The sequence below is a fragment of the Labrus mixtus genome, chromosome 4, assembly GCF_963584025.1.
Source record: "Labrus mixtus chromosome 4, fLabMix1.1, whole genome shotgun sequence".
NCBI classification, from domain to species: Eukaryota; Metazoa; Chordata; class Actinopteri; order Labriformes; family Labridae; genus Labrus; species Labrus mixtus.
The window spans coordinates 9,346,928-9,363,178 of record NC_083615.1 but is presented as its reverse complement, the minus strand read 5'-3'; the positions used below and the strand labels follow the sequence as shown (position 1 = coordinate 9,363,178).

Sequence of the window (16,251 nt, the reverse complement as noted above, 5' to 3'; positions counted from 1 at the left end):
CTGCTCTTGATACATTGTGTTGTGGTCAATACTTGCATATTTTTCAGTTTAACACGCATTTCCCCTCTCTTACTAAAAATAAGAAATGTGTAGTGACTGTGGAAATATAGGTACCGGTACATTCACTTAAAAGATGTACTTAAATAAACTTTAAATGGAATAGTTTTTAAAGATTTATCTACGTTATGACAGTTATTTATATAACCTCTGGGGCATTTCAGACTGAAATCTTGCACTTTTTCTTCCACTGCAGTGATCCTGCAGTGAGGACCTATGGTTTTATGCAGAACATCTCAGAACAGATGGAAAATAGTTGTTAAGAGTTGTAATAAATCATGCATTAATCGAATGAACTCCAAAACAAAGTACACATTTATAGCTAACAGAGCATGTTTCCATTCAAATCGTACTTAAGCTACAGTAAAGGATCTGATCACTTCTTAGATCACTGCTGAGTTAACAGTGTGATCTGTTTGGCCTGATTCTGAAACACATACAACAGGCTGTTTTTGGCATTTTTGTTTTGATAAATAGGCTACATGTGGGTTGACGCATTATTTACGAGCTATAATCTAAAGTCTTTGTTTTTGACCACCAACCACCACAAATGAAACTTGAAAACATATCCGTGGTTATATGATTAATTGAGGATCCCAAACTAATTAGAGAGACAGTTGTTTTTTTTATCTTCCTCTGACAGGCACGTGTGTTGAAAGAGTTAACCCCTCCCTGCTCAGCAGAGCGAAAGAGGCGGAGTTTGAGTTCACACACAGTTTTTGTATGTTGAAGAGGATAGACAGTGCATGAGTGCGTGAACGTCTGAGTGTGAGGGACACAAAGACAGAGGGGAAGAGAGAGAGAGAGAGAGAGAGAAACATGGAAACGAGATTAGGCGTGAGTTTTAAACAAGTCCCGGTCCTACACTGAAGAAGTCCCGGCTGCTAACAGACCTCTTAAACCCGGGATTATTATGCCCAGCGCCACCGTGTCCGTGCGAAGTTTATCTGAAGTAGAGAAATACCTCGGCAGCCGGATGGTGAGTAGCCTGCTCTCATGTTGAGTGTGTTTCGTTTGCTGCATCGCTGTGTCAAAAAAAAACCAAAACAGCAGGTCCGGATTGCACCAGCGACACATTGCTGTGTTGATGTCCACGTCATTTGAAACCAAACAGCTGCATTATTTCTCCTTAACAAAGAGCCTGTAAGGCAAATAGCAAGTCTCTGTGGACTCAGCATGTTGTAGTTTTATTTATCATACATTTCAACTGTGTTACTGTAAACTGAGTCCTGTGTGCCACAAACCAAATCATGGTCGGTACATATACTCGCGTTGTGTATCAGAACTAACAATTATTCACCATGTGACACCTGAATGTATATTTTAATCGATTGCTTAATATGTTAAGTGTATAACATCAATGACAAATTGTGCATCACAAGTCCCCGGATCCAAAGTAAATGGTTAAACCCCCCCCCAAATCTAAAGTTGAAGAAACAAACACAATATTCCCAGGCGGATTTTGATCCAGTCTTTTGGGGGGGATCAAGATTAAAATTTAACTCAAGTAATTCTGTTGTTCTCTTGACTAATATTTTGGCTTTAACCGTATTTAACACATTGCTGAGCAGTAGTGAAATAGTTATCAGGTTTACATTGACTGAGTTAACGTGAATATTTTAAATGATGATTAAAAAAAATACTCCAAATAAAACTGAATTCACACGGTAATGCTGGCCAGTACGCTTTCCAATATGTATTCCTGTTTTTTGTGCTTCCAATCTGTTGATTCTAATGGATGTTAACCAGTTAATCCATATGGTCATTTATTTATATATTGTTTGTGGAGATTGTATTCGATTGCAAGAGTTTCTAATGTCTTTCCCCCTTCAACCAATCAGCCAAACAAAACAATACCATAGTAATATCCAATATCCAAGTAAAGCAACATGTAGCCAGAGCTGAACCAGAATAAATCAGCCAATATGAAAAAACAACTAAAGTAAGCGCCCAAGCAGTTTACCTGTGAGCCTTTGTGTTGTGGTTTTGCCTTTGTTTTTGTTTTTGTGGTCACTAAATGAGTCATAGAAAGCTTTTTCAGGAGTTAACACCCAACAAATTCTCAACTTGCATGTACCGCGGGGTTTAACCAGCGACACTGATATTCAGGTTTTATCGGATAATAGCAGATGTATAAATGGGGCTTCTCTGTGATAAAATGTTCCTTTCTGCTTCACGGTCATTTACCCTTATTGATCACACGATTTCCTTCACCACTAAACGGATATTTACAACACCGTACATGTAACACTTGAATATCTGCAAGTGCTGCTGTTTTGTGAACAGTAATAACGAAGTCTGCAGCGAAGAAGGGATTTAAATCTCCAGAGAAGTGTCCTGAGTACTGTCAGTGTGTGTTGTGCGATGTCTTAAGATGGCTATGTGGCAACCACCGAGTCAAACAGGCCTCCGTATTGTATTTATTCATCCAGAACGACTAATTAGCCTGAATGTGTTTACAATGCACCACACACCCATTTCTCCGTCTTCAGACGCCGACTATAGGACAAGGAAAGTCGACCCCCGCCAGAAACTCTCTGACCTTACATGTTCCAGTTTCGAGGGAAACCATCCGACCATTTACTCATCTTCATGTTGAGAAAAATCCCCGAAGTGGTGTTGCAATTGAAGCTCAGTACGCGCTTTAATCCAGGTTGCTCTCAGCTACATTGACACCGAGAAAAGGAATGCTCGCCGGTCACCCGTCAACTCTTGTGCAACCAGAAAGTCTGTCAGGTTTGGTGCAGCAGGTTGGTTCGCTTCCTTGTGAATGTAATAGCCTTCAGGCCATTCTCTCTTATCACCTGCAGTCAGCATGAGATATTGATCTACTCATAAATACGATCCGGCATTTAAGACCAGTTTAACTTTTAATTAAATTCCCCTCTGCCCAATGAGTGTTTTACAGATACTTCACATCAAAATGTAAGTCTTATGAATGAATGTAATGAATCAAAGGGTTTTTCCTCTGGAGTAGAGCTCAAAAGATTTGAGTCTGTTTCTCAAGTAAGCAATTATGCGCTTGTGCTAGTGTAACCGCCGACTCACAAAAATGGAGCCACATATCGGACCATTTGGCCGGGTTGTCACCACTGGGCTGTGTAATTGTGCTTTTCCTCCTCCCGTCGTTGGCTGTGAATGACATGCCCGTTTTGTTTCTGAAAAAAGCCATTGTGCAGCAGATATAGTGGGTTAGAGGCCAGAGATGATGCAACACCTCCGCTTGAGCGGCTCGACTTCCACAAAGTCTGTCTTTAACCCTCGCCGGTTGACGTCTGTGGAGAGTCAAGAGCCGCGGTGACACATCTGTCCTCACTTGAACCTTTCCTTTTACCTGTAGCGCATCTCGTGTCACCAGACAAAAGTCAAACCCCTGAGCCGTCACAACATTAAGAATCAGCAACCTTTTAAAATGTTTGCTCTGCACAAAGTTTATCATTAAATGGCAACTACTTCCCCTTTTTTCCCCCCTCTCTTTTAGCCTCTATTATTTTTACAATTTGAATCATCACATTGAATATAGCTGCATGTTTATCCTAAACTGAATTCTATTCAATACTGTCCCAGTCCACAGGGGCGAGCAGATGCTGGGAGTGTTAATGGGCTATTGATTTAGTCTTGGACCGTCACGTCTATGAGATAATAGAGAAATGGTCTTAAGCAATTCATTCCACTGCACTCCTGGGGATCAGTCATTCAGGAAACTCAAGACTTCAAACTTTTTTTTTTACGCCTCTTTTGCTTTGACAAGTCATTCTGACTCTAAAAAAAATGACTACGCAACTCAAATGTGACCACGGGGCAGCTGTGCGATGCAGATGAGAAGGAGGAGATGTTGGGTCAGCTTTCTGACTACAATCAAAGATATGTCCCCTCCATGCTTCCACCCCTCGCCCTCTGGTTTTCTTCCCGTTTCCCTGTGTGAGCTCTGAGTGGGAGAGTGTCTGTATCCATGAGGATCAGCTGGAGGGAATACCAATAAGCACCGCAGGCTTCTTCCCCTCTGTGGCTCTGTTCTCTGCTCAAGGGACGGTTTTGTTCCATCTCAATGAGGACGCCAGCTCGATTGCCCCCTGTGTGTTTGTGTGTGTGTGTGTGTGTGTGTGTGTGTGTGTGTGTGTGTGTGTGTGAGTGAGAGAGTGTTTTTATTTGGGGTGCCATGACAGAAAGAAGGCTAAATAAGCACCACCCTATGTACCACACACACCAGATCCACTTTATTCTGATCAGACTCCTCCACGTCTCTTCTAACACCTGTGCTTGTAGCTGAATGTAGCTGCATGACCTGACCCTGCATTGTGAACTGCTGGTTTCAGCTGAGATCACAGCTGCTGTTGTGAGTACTTACAAACATTACTTCCTCGACGCGAGGACAATGCCTTCCTGTTTGCATATCTATTTTAATGCTCCGCTAGCAGTGAGGGACATTGAGTTTGGTAAGAAATAAGGTCGGTATTTGCACAATCTGCTGACTAATATTTATTCCTGTTATCCATCTAAATAATTTTGCGTGCTATTTTTCCTCACTCAAGTTCTGGACTTAATCCGCTGCCTTGCTTGCTTCTGCTGGTGCTGCAGTGGGCAGATGAGCATGAGGTCTGTTTTTGCATGAAAAATGGAATCACTAACTAGAGGACCATTGATCCAAGAGAGAGCACACTGCAGTGCAAGATAAGCAGCATCTGCAGTTCCTATGTGCACCCACCTCCTCCCCCTGAAATGCAGCTCGAAGATTTGGGATTTGGATTTCTCCTGCAGAGCTGCACACAGCTCTCCCTTGTTTGGTTAAGATTGAGGCTAATGCAGGGGGATCTTTATGTTATGCTGTCGAGCGAGGTCAGGGCTTATTAAATGGGTCATGATGTTGGACAGACGCTGCTTGCTATGTGGGACAGCGTTGGCGGGGTGGGGGGGGGGCAGGGGGTTCATACAGGGCGTGAGGTGTGAGGGAGGAACAGAGGAGTCCTGTAGATCCATGGTGATGATTAGAGTGATGTTCAACTGCATTTCATTCTTTTCCCGCTCGTATCTCTCCTGTTTTTGTGTCTCTAGGCCTCTCCGCCTCTTGTTACTGTATTTCTTCTTCTGCTCTACTGACACACTTATAACGATGAGTCAAACACAAGTGGGTGTACGCCTGGCTCGCTAATTTCTCAAGACACAATTTTCTTACACCGATAGTGATGAAGCAGATTTCAAGCATATTGAACAAACAGATGGAACTCAAAAACAGCACAGCCTTTGAAATCCAAAACAGTCTGTAAGAGAAGAAGGTGTCCTGTTGCTTAAATTTGAAACACGAGATAGTCAAGCTCTTCTGCACAGCTCTCCAAAATATCAATACAAATACACACAAAATGACTTTTTTTTTCCATGGTTGAGCGAGATGCTGGCATAAACATGTGAATACATATGTGATGAAAGGAAACTTAAACATTTCATTTGTTATTATTACATCTGTCAGCATAGGTGTAAAACGTATGCAGGGATTTAATATCGATCTTTAGTACATAATGATAAATAATGAATGATACAAAGGGTACGCTGATGGTAGGATTGATTTTTCTAAAACATCAGTTCAGGTGTAATTCTACGGTATGTTACCGTGGATGAACACACTCAAGCACGAGCACCCATGGCAGATAAACTACTTAAAAAAAAAAGTCTGACAGTAATTTGAACTCTTGGTTAAGGACAGTTCACAGATCTTAACTAACAGTCTCTACTGCGGCCATCTGCTGTGTTTCTAGCAGCTTTCCCCCCCCCCCTGTTACTGGGCTTTGACCCCCCCCCCCCCCCCCCCCCCCCCCCCCCCCCCTCAAATACTTTAAATCCTCGCCCTGTTTTACCCTCCTACCTCGACAACCCCTGGAGAACGGCCGCTTAAGTGTTCGGGAGAGACGGAGTGAAAAGTAGGCCAGCTCCTCAGCAGATTTAGGAGGACATTTTCATCAGCATGAGGCTAATTCATTTAGCGGAGCCACTCATCCAGAGAGACCCTCAGATTGCTCCAGTAGTTAGTCAGCGTGGGTAGAGATCTAGAGCAGCAGCAGCAGCAGCAGCAGCGGTGGAAAAAGGCTGATTAAATTTGAAATCTGCATTGAACGTCTTATCAGGGAGTAGTCAGATGTCATGCTTGTTTTGGGGTTCAAGCATGTGTGCAACATCTGGGCCGTGTTATTCGGGTTACGTGATCTGCTCTCATGAATCGGGCCTCGTCCTGCCAAAGGCTGTCTTGTTTTTGAAAGAAAAATCTTCCACCCGTCAGTACAGCTGTGTAATACATTTTTGGCTTGAGGTTCACTACTCCAGGTGCCCGAGTGTGAATATAGAAGCAGAATCAATACTCTTTCTAAAACATCCCCCACTCCCTGCCAGGGCCTGCTCGTCCTGCAGGCCTTCAGTAGTGATCCATCAGCGGTTGCCAGGTCTCTGTTTGATCTATGTCACACTCTCATCCTGTATATGTAATATCACAGCACCTTGAAGCAATAATCTTACACTTCTGTGATCTGTTTTTTTGGCGTCTTGTGCTGCAGAAGAGGTTATTGAACGTTTCAGAGGTGAAGGCGTGTGGTGAGAAAGTGCTGGGGGAGCTAGCTTAGTTCCAGTGCAAGCAGTAAGCAGCAGCACGCAGGCTAAGCTGTCTGGTCGAACAGGCGTCTCTTTGTGTTTGTCGTTTGAAAACTAAAAAGTCTGGGTAATGCGAGCGACCTACACACAAGTCTGCCTACCAGTTCTTTTGAGAGGAGGAGGATGTTAGGCTTCTCTTCCTTTCTTATGTGGAACCGGTTTGACTTAAAGGAAAGCTCATGTGCGAGCCTGACAGTTTGACATGCGATATTGCTGGAAGCCTTGGGAGTGGACACAGGTCTCCTCGGGCTCTACGTCATGCCAGTGAATCCATATGCAGCAGCTCGCTCATCAGACTGCCGCACAGAGCAGAGGTAGGACACGACAAAGTGTGCTTTTTTCTCTGCGAACAAAGAGTCCTGTGTGGAAGACGGACAGATGCCAGAGAGGGGGAGACATTGGGATGAGGACAGAGGCTGAAACACCCCAGGCATGCTGGTAGAAAGAAGCGTGGTATTCTCTGGTTAAACAAGATACATAAATCAGTTTATATTAGCGGATGTGCAGTATAATAATGGGCATAGTAATGATGAAACTTCAATTTCAAGCCCCTGTTAGGAGTTTTTAAGTAGCCTGAAATGAATAGTGATGGTTCTGTATGAACTACAAAGGCAAAAAAAGACTATCAGTGACTTTGAGCATTTCTATACAGTACGTTTTTAATGCCTGAAACCTACAGGGTAGGTGTCGGGCAAAACGGAATCTTTTTTTAAAAATGTTCAACCGCAAATACTCACATCCAGTGATACAATCGACAGTAAAAAGAAAGCAGGATGATATTTCTTTGTCATTTAACTTTACATACACACATGTCCAGAACAAGAGATAAGAAGAAATGCTTTGTCAGCAGGGGGCGCCAAAATGTACACAACCTGGCTGAAAGTTCCTCACAGGAGCTTGCAGGTAGATACTTACACTAGCATGCTAACATGCCATCGTTAACGCTTCTATTCTTTATCATGTTCACCACTTTGTTTTGCAGCCAGTGTTACACTGTATAACACAAGCAGTTAATGTCGAGGGGGCAAACGTGACCACCATGTTTGGGTTACATGAAAAGTCATGGCATCATCAGGATTCATCCCCTGGGTAACAGAAATGTCATTAATTCATTTCCTTTGCTCCAGAACTAAAATGTCTCTTCAGGAGCATGACAGTTAGCTTCCAACTTTATAATTAGAATTATTACGTGTACTTCGATACATTTTCTAAACAAAAAAATGATGTCAAAATACTTCTGTCCTAGCTGTATCATCATCATTTCAACTGTGGAATATTTCACTAAATATATTCACTTAGTTTACCGACATTTAAAATAAGAGAAAACTTTATCAGTTACATAAAATATGTGCAATTATCAAGTGATGAGGCTAAAGTAATAATTAAGTCTTCTAAAAAACTGATTTCAAAAGGAAGACTTTTTTTATTTTTCTTGATTTGAACCCCCTTTATTTCAAAGGTAGTTTTACAACTTGGTCATTGTTATTCTTTATTTTTGTGTCGGATCTGAATCAAATAAAAAGTGACTAATGTGTGAGTTGGATCTATTTTTGTCCGAAATTAAAGTGGTTCTTACCCGGCCCATCTACACCTGTCTACCAAGTTTCATGAGAATTGTGTCAGTAGATTTCTGTGATCCTGTGTTTACAAATAAATAAAACTGAGGCACAGAAAAAAACCACTAAAAACATGACCTACATGGCCAAGGTCGTTCAAGTCTGTACAATAGTTGTTACAGATATTTTAGGATGGATCAGACATGGATCAATGCAATGTCATGAGCTATCTAACACAAGTGAAAATCTGTTGTTGTGTTGCACACAATGGCATTTGTTTGAAACGCTTGATAACCGTCGCCCTCAAAAAACGAGTTTGACTTGTTCATTAAGTATGAGGTCACAGTTACAGCAGCATTAAGGAATGTACACGTGACTGGATATCTTAAAACAAGCCAGTCTCAAACAGGAATAATCCTGTTGCATGTGTTTTTGTTTTAAACGTCTGCTTTATGTTACTCCTACACTGTTTTGTAATATGTAAGGGTTTTGTGGAAATGCTAAGCAGGATTGAGTCTTAAGTTTGCCTGCATTAGCTGTGATCTGTTTATTTGTTTGAAACTAGCAGTGTTACATTTGTGAAGGATTAGTACAGCTTTGTTCAGCACGTCCTGCTTGTTGTATAACGATTGTATTATCAGCTTACACTTCCTAACAGTACACTGGTGTTGTACTGTGATCAGCTTTCAAGATTCAGTTTCTTGTGAGGGCGCTGTTACAGTTCTTCTGTAACACTTTAAGTTACACCTCAGTTCTAAAAATGCTGCCCTGCAACCTCATTCTGTCCACAGTTTCCCCTTTTATGGAGGAAACGGCTGAAGTTAAACTTGCTTACATAAACCATATTTATTCTGCGTCACTTCCTCAAGAAAACCTGACAGTGAACTTTTGGCCCACGGCAAGAAACTGACTCTAATGCGTCTCCATCCGAGGAAAAAAAACCTGTAATTCTCTGTTTTATTACAGGACAATGTCTGGAAAAGGGATTTCCTGCGCCTTTTGTGACATTTTCACTGACCTACATTTGATGAGCACGCTCCAATTCTTCCTCACACATTAATAGCTGTTATCTGAATTTTGTAATCTGTGTCATCTGTGCCATCAATGTGCTATACTATAAACAAACAGGATTACATTCTGGCTCCCACCCCGCAAACAGACGTGCCAAATAAGAGCATTATATACACACCCAGATGGTCTCACAGCGGCAATAACAGAAAAGCTGTACACAGCAGAAAAAAAACCCCTCTCTATGTCCAACTCGGTATATGGTTAGAAAATGCACAAAAGTCAAATAAAAGTATCAAGCAGGAGATGTTTAGTTTTTGGACTCAGGAGGAAAACAGATTCCAATCTGAAATGAAAAGATTCCTTTAGGCTCTACTTTGTAATGCATAAAAACAGAACTGTATGCCATATTAAATTTTTTCCACATGACTTGTTTTCTCTTAAATTCAATTGAAAATTCCACGAAAAAAAAGATCATCCCTTCACGCTCCATTTCTGAAACAGAATCTGATCTCTGTGTTTTCTGCTCCCTACAGGACCGGAGTACCGAGGGCAGTTTTCTGAGCCTCTCTGGGTCGATGCGTCGAGGTTCTTCAGAGAACAATCTGGAACTCGATCTTCACGATGGATCAGAGAGAAGTCCTGGTCCTCCTCTGGGCTGCGAGGTCCAGCGTAGTCGGTCTTGCTTGGACAGCCTCCAGCAGAAGATCCTGAAAGTCACCGAGCAGCTGAAGATCGAGCAGACGGCGAAAGAGGAGAACGTGGCCGAGTACTTGAAGCTCGTGAACAGCGCGGACAAGCAGCAGGTGGGACGCATCAAGCAGGTGTTTGAAAAGAAGAACCAGAAGTCGGCTCAAAACATCGCACAGATGCAGAAGAAGCTGGAGCAGTATCATCGAAAAATGAAGGACAACGAGGTCCACCACAGCCCCTCCCATCATACGTCCACTGTCAAACACAGCACCATCCCCAGGGAGTCTCCCCGAGAGCTGCTGAGGGATATGACGGGCTCAGGCCGACACCCAACCATGGACAAGATCAAGACCATCGGACCGGGTGTTTCCCTCTCCCCTCCATTCTTCTTCAGCAAACCGAGAGAGTTCGCCAACCTCATCAGGAACAAGTTTGGTAGCGCAGACAACATCGCCCACCTGAAGACCAGCATGGATGCCGCCTCACAGCTGCCCACTGAGGGTGCCGGAAAGGGGCTGAGCAGCAGCACCTCCATGGTGGGCAAGCCCAAGTACCCCAGCGACGACGAGTGCTCCTCGGGGAGTGCATCCATTTCGGCAGACAGTAACGGGAACCCGGTGGGGCAGGCGCAGGCCCTGGCGCAGACGCAGGCGCAGGACCAGGGCCAGGGCCAGGGCCAGCAGCAGCCCGAGGTAGACAGCCAGAGCAGACTGGCCCTGAGCCTGGAGGAGGTGAGGGAGATCAAAGAGGCCCAGAGCCAGCTGGAGGAGGACATGGAGGAGCTGAAGACACAGTTCAAGAGAGAGTTTGGCGTTGTGAGCCAATCATTGCAGGAGGAGAGATTCAGGTATGTTTGTCTTCCAGCATATATCATGGACCTTACATAAAACAGGCCCACTGATAAAGACGGGTCAGCTCTCAGGTTAAGAATAAACGTAAATATTCATGTGAAAACCTACACAGCATGATGTGGAGTCAAACATTTAATAAATAGTGGATGTCAATCATCATTAACACCAGCAGACGCAGCTGACAAACTGCATTAAAAGGTTAAGTCTTAACTACTTTTTTAAAAATTTTTGTGACAGGTTTGAGCGTTTGGAAGACCAGCTGAACGACCTGACGGAGCTCCACCAACATGAGATGACTAACTTGAAGCAGGAACTGGCCAGCATCGAGGAGAGGGTGGCCTACCAGGCTCAAGAAAGGGCCCGGGACATACAGGTATTTAACAGTGAAGGAGGAAAAGTTAGGAATTTCAAATATTTAGATGTAAAGCTATTGTCAATAAACATATCAGAGGTAAGTAGAAAAGAAGGAGCATTACTTGAATACTGTACTCAAATATGAATCAAGTATTTGTACTTTACTTGAGTATTTATGTTTCTGGCAACCTTTGACTTTTATTCCCTTTAATTTAACAATAATATCTGTATGCTGTACTTATTACATTTCAAAGCAGGCTTGTAACTTTAGCTTTAATACACTTTTATGGAAGTAATTGATGATTTCACTTTGCGTCATTGGTTGTTGTCATTCTAACAAAAAGACTGATTTCAACCTGAATGGATTAGTGAGTCACTCATGAAGAAGAGTCCTTGAGCCTAAGCAGATTCAGTCCCCATCCAGCTGATTTACACACTACAGTAAATTAACACTTCACTTTTTTTATTTGGTAAGAAGTTAGAAAAGATTAACGTTTGATGTGAGATGAGATTCAGTTAGGCAGGCGTAGAAACATCCATCTGAACTTCTTACTTTAATACTGTGAGCCTTTACTTCTTCATGAATTCATTACAGACAGTAAATCAGTGCTTTTACTAGAATCTTTTACAAAAGTATCTGCATTTCTTAAGTGTAAAAATGTATTAAAAGGTTCCCCTCCGGTTTAGTATCTTATAGAAGTGGATGGCTCAGTTTGCTCTTTAGCTACGTGGATAACATCCAGACTCACACATTTTCTCTCTCGTCTTCTTAATCCACAGGAGGCTCTGGAGTCATGTCAGACACGAGTGTCCAAGCTGGAGCTCCAGCAGCAGCAGCAGCAGCAGACGGTGCAGCTCGAGAGCCGCGACGCCCGAGTCCTGCTGGGGAAGAGCATCAACATCATGCTGGCCATTATCACCGTCATCCTGGTGTGCGTCTCCACCGCTGCCAAGTTTGCTGCTCCGCTGATGAAGAGCCGGCACCACGTGGTCGCCACCGTCCTTGGAGTGTGTTTTTTGACCATGTTCTGGAAGAACTGGGACCGTTTACTTTATGCCTTGGACAGGCTGCTGATGCCCGCTTGATAGAGTGAAGAGTGCACAAACCCCACGGCTGAAACATGGGCCCTGCCAGGTGTCGGGATAGGACTGTCTGAGAGGATTGGTTGTACAATCGTCAGAAGACACGATCACCATGCATTTACAGAGGTCACTGTTTTAAAAAAAAAAAAAAAAAAGTCAGACTGAAATTACTTTTCGCTGATTTTCTTTCTTGTCTAGAACTTGAATGTGAGTTGCTAAAAAAAATTCCTTTAACCTTTAGAATAATATTTATATAACGGTAAATGTTCTTACTTCTTCATTGATTGCTATGAAATCATCTCAACATTTTGATCTCAAAGATTGCCTTATCACTACAATGCAGCACAAATGGAGCTCAACACACGAACATTTGGTGAACTAACATTCTTTCTCATTATATTTCTCAAAAGTATTCCTGCACGTGCACACCGACAGGACTTCAAGCTTGGTGTCTTGTTTGCCACAGCTGTGTAAAGCTAAAGCTGTAAAGGTGCTGGAGGTGGATATTGTTACCTTTGCACAGAGACAGGCTCACTGTTTTCCTTTTGTTTGTGGCCTTTACGTTAAGCTAAGCCAACTTGGTTGCAGCTGTGTATTGAGCATACACACACAAAGTGGTGTCAAACTTCTTGTGCAACACTCAGCAAAAGAAGACAAACTCCCCGAATGTTGAACTATTCCTTCTACACAGAGACAATAGTCATCGTGCTATTTTATGTGTTGATTCTCTCTTTTCTTTTTTTTGCGCTGTCATTCCAAGTGTGGTCAGTCATCTCTTTATTTTTTTTTTCTGTTTACTGTTCTTAATGTTTTTAAGTGCAATATATTTGATTTGTAAGAGCACTGTTTAGAAGAAGTTGTGTTTAGTGAGCCTTGTACGTCAATGTGGTGCTGGAGGAGAGGACGGGGGGAGGGGGGGGGGGGGGGGGCTGTGTCAGTAATGTTGGCATGAGATATCCATAACCACTGAAGCCACTGCTGGGCTCTGATAAGACCAGCTGTCTCCTCTTCTTAAGGGCCAAAAATCATTCCCACTGCATTAGCGTGTGGTTAGCATGCTAATATCGACACACACCAGATCTCCAGTGCAGACGCATGTGCGCACAGACCCAGAATAACACAAAAAAACAGAGTCTCTTTAATGTCTTATGTTTGTTTGTTTTTTTTACTAATAATGTGATTAAGAAGTGATGGTATACTGTGATAAAAGGCCTTTATATAAGGAAAAATGCAATTCCCTTTTTTTAAAGGAGCAACAAACCGCCTTGAGTGCTCCGATGATGAAAGAGGAGCACAACACAGGCTCTAAGTGATGAACTACGAGCCTTACTTTGGACTGACTAATATTTTATTTTGTTTTGTCTTTGTGGATCTCACATGAAGCTACAGATTACTTTTTAATGTTTGTCTGCCATAATAACATGTTTATGTCGTCTCTCTGGTGTATGATGTATGATTTTTGTTCCCGTTTGGACTTGAGGAACTTGCAGATCTACAGATCTGGTTTACATTCTCTTCTTCTCTCTGGTGCACTATGTGATCAATCAGATGTATTTTAATGCATTATGTGCCTTTGTCTGACAATTTCTGTTAAATTAAACAACCCTTTTTAATCAGCTTGTGACTGGTGCTTTACATTTTTCATACTTTTCATGTGGTGATAGTTTTTTCTTTGACATATTTCAGTATTAAAGTCTAGTAGTAAAACACCATGTGACATTGGTGTGGAAAACTACCTAAAAAAAAAGCCTGTTAACCTTATTTAAACTGCAATCTGTTTCCCTTCTGGATATTTCCAGTGGCACAGTAAACCCTTAGAGAAACTTCATAAGTATACAGTCACACTACATAAATATGAAAACAACAAACACTGTTACTTCCCTTACTGCACACTACACCTTTATCACCACTAGAGGGTGTAGGTGTTACACTGTTAGAAAAAAAAAAACAGAAACCATGATTAAAAACACAACTGAAGGACAGCTGCTCTTACAGAGCCTTTTATATTGAAATGACTCATTTACATTCTGTCACCACCACAGATTCTTGATCATACAAAAACGTCACAGTAGACAGACAACTTTTCTGTGGCAAGTTCTATTACAAGCAATGTGGAAGAGTAGCGCCCTCTGCTGTTGTAGCCGATGAAGAGTAAAATCACATTTCTTTATCCCCTTTTTTGCATGGCTTCATCGCTGCATGTTTCTGAGTATTTCCATTACGATTGAAATCTAGGCCACACTCTTTTTCACGCTGTGATCAGGAATGCTTTCTGTGGACCGCTTTGCTTCATATCAGGCCAGATTTGGTGCCCAGGATGCTAAAAAGAGAGAGACAGATTACATTTAGGCACTTTCACAACATCATACAGCTATGAATAATGAAATACCATAAGCTACATGTGAAATACAGGGAACAAACATTGTGTCACATTTACACAACTGCATCCACATTACTGCTGCATATCAGTATCCATATACACACAAAATGAAGCTTGTGCACAGTTAACCTCAGCCGCACTGCAATATGGGTCACCTGGCACAGCGGTGTGCATGGTTTAGTCTGCATGACTGGAGCCTGCCTGCATGCAAAACGGAGGCACAGGCACACAGCGCACAGAGATACAGGAACAGAACCGGGGATGATCGACAGATAGCTTAACTGGGGATCTCTGGTGCTCACACAGTGTGCCCGTACTTGACAAGAGCTTAACTTTTAAAATTGTAATCGTAATCGAGTTGTGCGCACATATGCCTCTGTGCTTGTGTGTCTATGTGTGTGTTTGTGTGGGGGAGGACTAAGTGTGTTTCATGCATGTGCTGAAACTAAGGCCTCTGGTTGAGTGAAAAACACTCAGATTGGGGTGACGCAGAAATGATGACTGACACACATGCACACAACCACCCACACACACACAGAGGCTTAAAGATGGGGATTATGAGCTGTATTTGTAGGTGTGAATGGAGGGCATTATGTCCTTTTTTCTCAATCCCTCTCTCCTCTTTATTATGTGATCTAAAAAGTGAGCACTTCCCTTTGATGTGTGCTCAGATCCTGTGTGTTTTCCATTGTGCTCTCCCTCGTGGCTCCTTCAGCTCGTCGGCCTATTCACTGGGCCCCATAATGAGCTGCTAATTATCCCAGGACCTCATCAAGTCTCTTTGGGCCCTGCAGAAAAGCCTCCTCCTCACACAGGTTGGCATGGTGACTGCGATGGAGGAGATGGGACCTGCATGGAAGAGGCCACCAAAAGAACTGCCAGCTTCACTCCTCTCTGCCTTTGAGGAGGAGAGGGACACTTCTTTTTTATTGCCAGGGAGACAAAGGAGGGAGTGGGAAGTGTGTAGATTGAATTAGATTTAAGGATGGCAGTTTTACATTTTGTTATTTTAGTGTTTCATTGTTTTTAAAATAATTGTGTGTTTATGTCACTCTGAAAGCATGAACTCATACTATGGGAAAGTCCTGACCTTTCTGACAACTTCCACGCTGATTTAGAATACTCTGGCAGCACTGGACCCTTCCCATTTCCTGTTTATGGTGTCATGGAAACAGGCCATGCTCCCTTTCCTCTGTTATTTGCACTATAACATTAAAATGTACCCTGCATCCAGCAAAGAGCCAAATATCTTACCTCAGAAGGCAAAAGATCTGCAGCTCTGTGGCTGCTGCGTCTGTGACCAGAATTAGAACTTCCTATGACGCATACCTAAGAAATGTCTGGTGGAAGGTTCCAGATTTATGGATACATTTATCATCAAGGCCCTCATATAAATCACCTCTTAAAAATCCCTAATTTAAAGCACCTCCAATTTCCGTTGGTTGCTAGGCAACTGCAGAGCGCCCCAGTGATGCTGGGAGTTAAAGGCTGGAAGCCCAGTGATGTACAGTGAACTGTCGGATGAATCAGTGTGTTTTATAGCTCTGAGGTTCCATTACACAGCCAGCTGACGGTGACAATGATACACTGTCACTGCAGAGTAATTACACAGCCTGTTTATTCCTCTCTGGAGGAT

The 16,251-nt window shown here is 42.7% G+C and overlaps 1 protein-coding gene across 3 annotated transcripts; it reads left to right on the top strand.

Annotated features, from left to right (window-relative positions):
* Positions 1-796: 796 nt before the first annotated feature.
* Positions 797-13,851, top strand: LOC132972690 (transmembrane and coiled-coil domain protein 3-like). 3 transcript variants are annotated; one of them, XM_061035710.1, is made up of 4 exons: positions 797-1,036; positions 9,791-10,794; positions 11,036-11,171; positions 11,933-13,851. In XM_061035710.1, the coding sequence occupies exons 1-4, from the start codon at positions 971-973 to the stop codon at positions 12,236-12,238; spliced, it is 1,512 nt and encodes a 503-aa protein (XP_060891693.1). In that variant the 5' UTR covers positions 797-970; the 3' UTR covers positions 12,239-13,851. The 3 variants fall into 3 exon arrangements, with proteins under 3 accessions (XP_060891693.1, XP_060891694.1, XP_060891692.1); XM_061035711.1 differs by lacking the exon at positions 797-1,036 and adding an exon at positions 2,592-2,807; XM_061035709.1 differs by lacking the exon at positions 797-1,036 and adding an exon at positions 6,855-7,004.
* Positions 13,852-16,251: the final 2,400 nt, after the last annotated feature.